Below are 9,146 nucleotides of genomic sequence, written 5' to 3'. Positions count from 1 at the left end.
AACTACTTTCATTGTGATGCTGAGGAGATCTGCACTAAATATAAGGCTTTGTTTATATATATATATATATATATATATATATATATATATATATATATATATATATTAAGATGCTGCAGCAATCTAACCTTTAAAACAAAAACTACGCTATGTCAACACATTATGGCTCGTCCCAAACAGGCATGGAGTGAGGCGGGCCAAAGAGTGCAATCATTAACACAGTGCAATGTCCAGAAGCATTATTCCTCAAGAGTCCTGCCCTCTTGTCAGGCACCAACGTGGTGCGTTGGTCTGCACAGCACGAGGGTGTCAGGACTACAACCCTGAGCCAGTTGGTGAGATATTAAAATAAGCAGTTACAAATGTATTAGGAACTGAAAATATGTCCAACCGATCCACCCTCAACCATCTTATCTAGAAATCCAAAAACAAACCAGCAACACACACACACACACACACACACACGCTCACATGCACACACATACACACCAGCAGTCTTTATGGACCCCGGCATGGTCCCCACCCATCTGCCTGACCCCATTAGGGCCATAAGGCTCATATGCAGAAAGGAGGGGGGGGCGAGTAAAGGGGTTCATTATTCTCACAGCTACACGGGGTATGTCACCATCACCTTTGTCTCACAGAGGCAAGTTCGTGTGGCATGCACAGCGTGTGTTTTCTGGGTAATTTATTTGAAGGAAAAAGTCTTACCAGTACACAGATGATTCAGTACATCGTGTCATTAAGTCCAAAAAGAGGTATTAAGATGCGCGGGAGACACTAAACAACAGAAACAGAAGATTTCACTCTTGCACAGTAACAGTCGGTTATCGTGTTCTTCAGACTTTGATCACTGAACACAGCGATAACACATAAACGGCACAAAAACTGGCATGATCCAGTCAGACGGATAATAGAGGAAGACCGAGGGACAGAGACAAGGAGTGCATGAACTACTCGCGTTGCCTTCAGTTGCTTAGGAACCCCCCTGCCCTGCCCTGAGCCTATACTGCAGGGAGCAGGTGTTGAGGTGGACCCAGGAGAGGGAGGAGAGACAGGACTGAGAGGGGAGGAGACGGGGAGCAGCACTTACAGACCCACAGTCCCTTGAGACAGTGACAGACTGCAACCACAGACTCCGAGACGACCCGCTCGCACAGTAGACACACCCAAAAACACCAACGCACACTTTCTGTTTCCCCCGGTCGCTCTTTCTCATTTGTTCAAAAGCACGGGCAAAACACACGCACATGGAGCCACGGTGCAGTGCATTACTCCAGCTGAGTGCGTGGGGGTTATGTTTGTTTGGAACATCTTTATCCCTCTCTGGCGCCATCACTCAGTGATTATATAATGTCCCATACCCCTTCCACCAAAACATCTCTCTTTGACTTCCAATGCTGCATCCGAGTACGCATCACACACACACACACACACACAAACACACACTCAAGCAACTCAAGCCTTCCCTCCCGTATCGTGTGTAAAACAACTCGCGTAGCTTTGACTATGCTTTAAATATGAATTGTGAGTGCATGTGATGGAGGCATGGTTGCAGTTTTTTTTTGTATTTGTTCCCCAGGAGCCGAGCTCTCGAGAGCACTAACGGGATTGATGGTAACAGCGCATCAATATTCATAGTGCACCATTATGTTATGAAGAATTCATGAACCAGGAATGTTCCATGTTTCTGCCGGATGACATCCTTCTTGTCTTGGGCCAAGTTTGAATTCTCACCTTCGTGCACATCTTAGAAAATGTAAATTACACAGCGTGATGGTTCCCTCAAAAGGGGAAGAGTCGGGGCATCATGTTTTAGATTCATAGCATCGTGTGCTAGAACTTAATACAGAGAATATGTCAGGACTTTAGCAGCTAGTAAAACTGCCATAAACATTTGCATCCAGAGACAATGCTAAGCGATGAGCCAGATTGGAAATGAAATGCTTATATTATGCATGCACTTGGATGTCATCCGAGATATCTTTAAAAGAAGCAGTACCGAGCCCTGGAGCTCACGGCACGTTGAACAGATTGTGGCGGACATTCTAGGCCACCTAAGTACATGCTGAATTGTGTTTGTGATCATCTGATGCTACTGTACATGGCTGCGCTTTCTTAGTTTACACTGCCACCCAGTGGAGATGCAAATGAATTAACTCTCCATAAGCATGTGGCTGATTTGACTGAACAGTCAGTCTGACAGGTTTGCAGTCAAAAATGGCCAAATGTTAATTTCCCCCCCAAAAATATCTTCACATATTAAACATTGCACTGTAGTAATAAATACTATATCTGCTCTACACTGTATACAGTGCAATACTGCTATAAATATGTGTACTTTAAGTTACATAATAAAAACACTGACACGCTGAAATATCAAATAACTATTTCAACGTTAACTAGTTGTTGCGAGGGAGAGGGAATCCCCGCCAATACTCCTCTACGTCAGCACAGAGGGGTAAGGCATGCTGGGAGCATGTGTTCATGAGAGATAAAGACGTGTTTGTGTCCAGTAGATTCAGGGTGACACGGTCACACTACCCCTCCCAAAACTAGCTTGGTGTGGGCACCAGAGCAGGTTACCAGCAGCAGTGTACGCTTATTTTAGTAACTAAAGCGCTTCACAATCTAGTCTTCAGATCTGTTTGACGCCGAACGTTGTCGTACATTTCCCTTTCATAAAATAAAGTGCAACCTTTTTCCACACAAATAAAGAAAGAATAGACGCATTTTAACACGTAGAAGATACAGAGTCTTCACTCAGATCCCAGGGGGGGCTAGGCATGTCAAATATAAATCATGAATAATTCATATGTAATAGTCTCTATAAGGACTGATGACTTAATTGAATCGTTGCATAAATATAAATTAAATGCTTCTCCGCAGCGGAGAGCAGGATTGCTTAATTATAACTATACTCTGCATTACCTTTAAATCATATTGTGGTGCATTAAGGGGGATTTGTTCATATACATATATATTAAGGCAAAATAATTGTTACTCTGTCAGTGCAATACCCTCCAAATGAGCGAGACAACAGCTCAGATGTCTTTGTTACACTTCAATACTTTTTTCATGCAACTTAAGTCAGTGATTGATACTCACATCAATGTAGACGTCATTGTAGATGGCGAGGACAATCCCAGACCAGGTCAGAGAGAGGGGGAAAAAAGAGTGTGTCTATCAGTATAATAGAAGGTTTCCACAAATTAATCAGAAAGATGGCAGCACATACAGTCAAGGAGATGTACAGTACACTGGTGAACACTGCACATAACAACTACCAAAGTATCACATAGCTGATGAGCCTGAATCACAACATGAATAGCTATTTGGAAGTATAGCATATAGCCTAATGCTAACATCCAGAAACAGTGTATGCAGCCAGGTTACAGTTGACCCAAATCAGTTGTTCAAGTATAAAATACTTCTGTTGACACTGGTTTTCCTCTAGATTACTACATCTGATACCAGCATAATAAACAGACCAATAACATGCACCTACTTCCTCGAGGATAACCTACCTGTTTAGCTTGTGTTGTCTTGTTTATGATAATCAAGCTAGGTATCTTTGCTTATTAAAGTATCTGGCCCAAAGTCTCTGGGCTCGTGAGGGCAACCTCACAACAAACCTGTGGCAGACATTTCTGATAACTGCCAGCATACACTCGACAGACTACAGTAGGCTAGGAGTCCTGTTTCTTATTTACAGGTAGGCTAACAGCACAGACATTTCTGACCTCGTCGTGCTGGACATAATCCCTCTAAATACGGAGCAGTGAACTCGAACCGAACTGCCGCCCGCCGCGTGCAGACGGGAAATGGAAAAAAACAAACTCGCAGAAAAAGGTGTGCAAATGTAAACACGACAACAGCGTCTGAGCAGGCGAGTCATACCTGAGCGGACACGGGTGTCTCTTGTGTTGAGTTTCCTCCACCTTTAGTTTGTTGCCATAATTCCGGTGTTTCGCTACAGAACAAGTTAGAGGCTCACCGGGCCAGGTCTCCACAGAGAGGCGGTGTCGCAGCTACAATGACGAAGCACTTAGTAGTGATGGGTGGAGATCAGAGGTGGGAGCCTTACTTAAAAAAATACAGGGTTGGAAAAGTGTCAGCATCAAAATATACCTAAAGTAGGCTACCAAAAGTAAAAGTACTCATTATGCACAATCGACAAATTGGGTCATAATCACTGATGCATGTTTATAATGTTGCAGCTGGTAAAGGTTGAGCAGATTCTAACTACGTTTTATACTACTGGGTAGCTTAATCTATAGTAATACATCATCATTAGTTAGTTCATGATATTTAGTATTAATAATCGGAATCCACAAAGTAACTAGAACGTAAATCTTAACATAAAAGTATTTCGCCTCTGAACTGGGTGTAGAGAGGGCAGCAAATGTACAGTACTTGAATAAATGTTGGCCTACTTAGTTTACCACTGTGAAAGTCCTCATATTAGTCGTTACTTTAGAGTAACGATATACTGGTAGTCTCTTAGGAAGCTAGATACAACATTACTTAAACTTACACATGCCATTGCATTTGTAGGTGAATCGGGTCCAGTATATTTCCTGGAGCACAGTGGTTGTTATTGGATGACGTAATCCAAACTGCCTCAACACAGATGGGTATGCACTTAAGAAGGAATAGAATAGTGTTCATTTTGGCACAAAGGGTTCCTTATCGAAATGTCCCCTCAGTGCAAAACAGGTGCAGCTCTTCTGCTGTATATTTTTGGCTGAATAGTTTCAGTATCAGTTTCTGAGCATCAGAGGAATGTTTGGTCAGAGATTAAGCGTTTGTTCAACAACTGCCTACTTTGTGCCAGTTCTACAAGGTCACAAGCAGTGTGATATCAGCAAAGAACACAGTCACTTCCCCTTTAGCTGGAATTAAACTTTAGTGGTGGCTCCACACGGGGGCGCTGTTGTGTGCGTGCATGTATGGAGGTGGAGTTACAGGTAGAGACTACTGTTGTTATTTATTTTTGGACGCACTTTGCAACAGAGTAGACATATTTACAGTCGCCAAGCAACAAAACATATGCTAATTACTAGAAATAGTTACCGTAACAAGTAGCTCTTGAATACATATGAACCAAGGATTAACAATTGATACTGTGTTATTGATTGGTTCCCTCATGTTCCTGGTTGTCGTGTAAAAAGTGACTAATCATTACTTCCATGTTAGATTACATAGTAACTACAAAGGTACTATGTTTGTGCACTACTCATAGAGCTATTGCAGTGTGAATTCCCAAAAGGCGAAGCACACCTACAAAAGCAGCTGCTACAGCCGAAACCATCTGTCAACATCTGTGTTACCTAAAACCCAATGGCCAGTGTTGGCACTGCCCAAGAAAGTTATCCAATTATATCTGTACTTAAAGGTGTATTCCATCGCATTAGTAGGGCACCTGCATAACGTTGGAGGACTCACATATGATCCAAGATGTTCTTGGTCCCTGCATAGGCCAAGCTCATACACTTCCCATAGGCAATTCAATAGTGTCTTCCTTTCCTTCTGGTATATGGATGGATGGATGGATGGATGGATGGATAGATGGATAGATAGATAGATAGATAGATAGATAGATAGATAGATAGATAGATAGATAGATAGATAGATAGATAGATAGATAGATAGATAGATAGCAGTACCAATATACTTCCATTGAACTTGCACATGCATTATCATTCTCACACTGAGGATGACACCTCTCATCCATTATCGTGCTGAGCAGCCCTGATCCACCCAGTGTGTTTAACTTCACACACTTTACTCCAACCTTCTGGATGAAGATAAGAGCAACTGTCACCACACGCCAGTTCACTCTGGCTACTGAAAACATGTTGCCCCCTGGCGCATGTCTCTATAATTGTTTCATGCAGGTATTATACTATAATAAAAGAAAGAACAGAGATACATGGATATGTATATATACTGTATATGTGTTCATATAGACCTGCTCATATGTCAATGTTGCATCCACAGAGACAATTTAATGTCATCTGCACTCCCGTTTTGAAACCACAGAGGCTGTTTTTTTCTAGTTTTGTGAGATTATAAATGTTTTCGTTTGTCTCCACTGTTTTTTATCATGTAGGATATTGTTATTATTATTTATAACACAGCGCCTATTTAAATGTTCTATCTGAACAATGGAGCTGAGTTGGCATCAGTCCCCAGAGAGAGCAGCGTGTCAACACCATTATGTTTTACCAGGAAGAAAGCAGCACAGGGAGGATAACTACAGACCTCTGTAGGAATAAAAGCTACTCGGCGACGGACAGACTGAAGTTATGACTTTAATATGGCGGATAAAGGTCCTTTTTTAACTTCATGTATTATTTTCTACCTATCGATCGGAGCCGCAATATTCCAGATTCTCGAAGAGCCCAACTGGAAATCAGCCAGAGACGAATATATCCTACAAAAGGAAAGTATTTTGAAGAACCATGCCTGCTTAACAGAGAAAGATCTGGGTGAGATTTTGAAGGTAGGAATCTGTTTTTGACTATGGCAGTAAAAAAAAAAAAAAACACGGCTGTTAGAAACATGTTGTCGATTTATCCATCAACTTTCTGTGAGTGACTTTGCGGTTAACTTATTGAAGGGGGTAAACGGGAAGCTCGTCGCCTTGTAGTTACATGTCAGGACAACACATAACCTGTTTTTCCTGATTGAGAACCACAATTTGGTCGAAGCGAATTATCCAACAATAAAACGACACAAATGCTTTCAGTGTTCGTGTTTGTTACATCGCAGAAATAGTTGCGAGCAGTCGTGAGTTAAACTTGGTGGCACGGTGGTGAGCGTGAAGGAGCATGTCTCCTTACACCGCAAATATTTGCATGTCTGCGAAAGGTGTGTCCGCGTACAATGGCTGCATAAGTTGTGCTGATCATTTTTGGAATAAGCCACAATAAACGCTTTCGATACCTTTGTAATTGGCGTCGTTTACTCTCCCAGATAGTGTCAGATGCTGCCGGCCGAGGTGTGACCATCAACGGAGACAAACACCTTAACTCGTGGGACTGGGCCAACTCTGTCATCTTTGCTGCCACCATTGTCACCACCATAGGTTTGTATGACATCTACAATATTTGACATTTAATTCACAAGTTATGGATTTACTTACTTTTGTTTATGTGTGAGAGATTACTATTGTTGCCATTTCATAAATGGATTAAGCAAAGAAGCAAAGACGAAAAAGCTCAATACTTTATAAGATGAATAGTTTATGAATGCTTTATAAGTTGATCATGAAGACTTTTGTTTTTGTCTTGAAATCATCCTGAAACTCATGGCCCTGATTAATGAATTACTCAAATCTGGCTGACAATGTTTTGTTTTTTTAAAGAACAAAGAGAGAAGCTGCCATTGTAAATTTATGGCTTTGTAAATTAATTATTTGCACGTGATCAAACAAATAGATCTTCCTGCAAAATGAATAACTACGCAAGCTAAAAGGACAAAGCATCTCATACTAGAGGATGATATCTAATAGCCAGATTTTCTTCAACCTGGCAACCAAAATGCTATCCATATTGCTTTATTTCACAACCATAAAGGATTGATACATGACTTACTAACAATTAATAAAGTAAATACTTACTTTGTATGAACCTTTACAAAATATGACTTATATCTCTCAGAGTTGCGCCTTAATATTTCCTCTTGTAATCTACAGGTTATGGTAATGTTGCTCCCAAGACTAAAGGTGGTCATGTGTTCTGCATCCTGTACGGTCTGTGTGGGATCCCGCTGTGTCTGGTGTGGATAAGCACCTTGGGCTCATTCTTTGGAGACCGCGCCAAGCGTCTGTCCCAGGTTCTGATCCGTAAAGGCGTTTCAGTGGTAAGAATCTGACTGAAAGCTGGAATTAGTATTTGTCTGAATACTGTATTAAAGGGCAGCTCCATCAAGTTATTTTAACATAAAGATGTTGTGTTTCTTTTCTCCTTCCTGTCAGAAAAAGGTCCAGTTAACCTGTACAGCCTTGTTCCTGTTATGGGGGCTGTTGGTGCACCTGGTGATCCCTCCATTTGTTTTCATGTCTATAGAAGGATGGAGCTACCTGGAGGGCCTTTACTTCTCTTTCATCACGCTCACAACAGTTGGTTTTGGAGATTATGTGGCAGGTAGGTTTTATTTCAGAGAGTTCATGTTTCTCTGAGGTTATTTGTGAGTCTGTTGCGTTAAGTTCTTTGTTATAAAAGTCACCGAGGTGCATCGACTCTCGTTTCAGGTGTAAATCCAAACACTGAATACCCCAGACTGTACAGGGTGTTCGTAGAGTTGTGGATCTACATGGGCCTGGCCTGGCTGTCTCTGTTCTTCAGCTGGAATGTCCACATGGTTGTGAAAGCTCACAAGGTGCTAAAGAAAAGAAGGCACAGGCACAGACACCTCTACGCGGAACCTGAGCCTGTAGAGGAGAAGCACAAGCCAGACGTCAGGCCTTCCGTCATCGACATCTTCAACTTCCTATCAGAGCAGGACGACGACGACTACGGCACTGTCATCAAGGAGATTGGAGCAAACACAAGAAAGCCTATAGCCAACATAAACCGCTCCAAGAGCTGCAGTGACATCCTGACCACCAACATCCAGACCCTGGAACACTCGCCTCGGCACAGACGCATGATCAGCATCAGTGAAGTGTTCGTAAATGCAGAGCCCGTCGTGGACAAAGGCGAACGTGAGATCCGTCCTATAATACAGGAAAGCAACGAAGACCCGGAATCGGCAGAATGTGCGAGGACGAATGATGAGGAGAACAAGGACGGTTGTTTACTTGATTCAGAAACTCACGGTATCATTTTCACTGTATCAAAAGCAAAAGATGCCACGGAAGAGGAAAGTGTACAGGATCCTGGTGGTGGAGAGTCTAGGTTTACGATATCCAAGGTAGCAGAGCACAATTTGTTAATGGTTAAAGATGAAAATGGATAAAAGATCCTTTTCTAAAACTTCCAATACCTTTACCAAATTGTGGAAATAGTCACCGGTGTTGTGTGAAATATTTTTATATGAAAATATTATGGATACTGTTATGTGTGTTGAAAACAAACATTTTGTGAAAATGATACTAAATAAATATTCAACAGCTTCCTGCTTTACAATGACATACA

At 41.8% G+C, this 9,146-nt stretch overlaps 1 protein-coding gene across 1 annotated transcript; it reads left to right on the top strand.

Moving 5' to 3' along the window:
* The first annotated feature begins 6,236 nt into the window (after positions 1-6,236).
* LOC306699656 (potassium channel subfamily K member 5-like) lies at positions 6,237-9,124 on the top strand. Its single transcript, XM_079164351.1, has 5 exons — positions 6,237-6,508; positions 6,982-7,093; positions 7,703-7,869; positions 7,985-8,153; positions 8,261-9,124. Exons 1-5 carry the CDS (start codon positions 6,323-6,325, stop codon positions 8,965-8,967), a joined length of 1,341 nt encoding a protein of 446 aa, XP_079020477.1. The 5' UTR covers positions 6,237-6,322; the 3' UTR covers positions 8,968-9,124.
* Positions 9,125-9,146: the final 22 nt, after the last annotated feature.

The sequence above is a fragment of the Pholis gunnellus genome (genome assembly GCF_910591455.1).
Source record: "Pholis gunnellus genome assembly, chromosome: 8".
Lineage (NCBI taxonomy): Eukaryota > Metazoa > Chordata > Actinopteri > Perciformes > Pholidae > Pholis > Pholis gunnellus.
Note: the sequence above shows the minus strand (reverse complement) of the source record. Positions and strands in the feature narration are given on the sequence as shown.

Bases quoted from the DNA above. Each gene is read 5' to 3' on its own strand.
- LOC306699656 (XM_079164351.1), top strand. From the start codon at position 6,323: ATGGCGGATAAAGGTCCTTTTTTAACTTCATGTATTATTTTCTACCTA. The intron at 6,509-6,981 runs GTAGGAATCTGT...TTACTCTCCCAG, and splicing joins ATCTGGGTGAGATTTTGAAG to ATAGTGTCAGATGCTGCCGG. The intron at 7,870-7,984 runs GTAAGAATCTGA...CCTTCCTGTCAG, and splicing joins TCCGTAAAGGCGTTTCAGTG to AAAAAGGTCCAGTTAACCTG.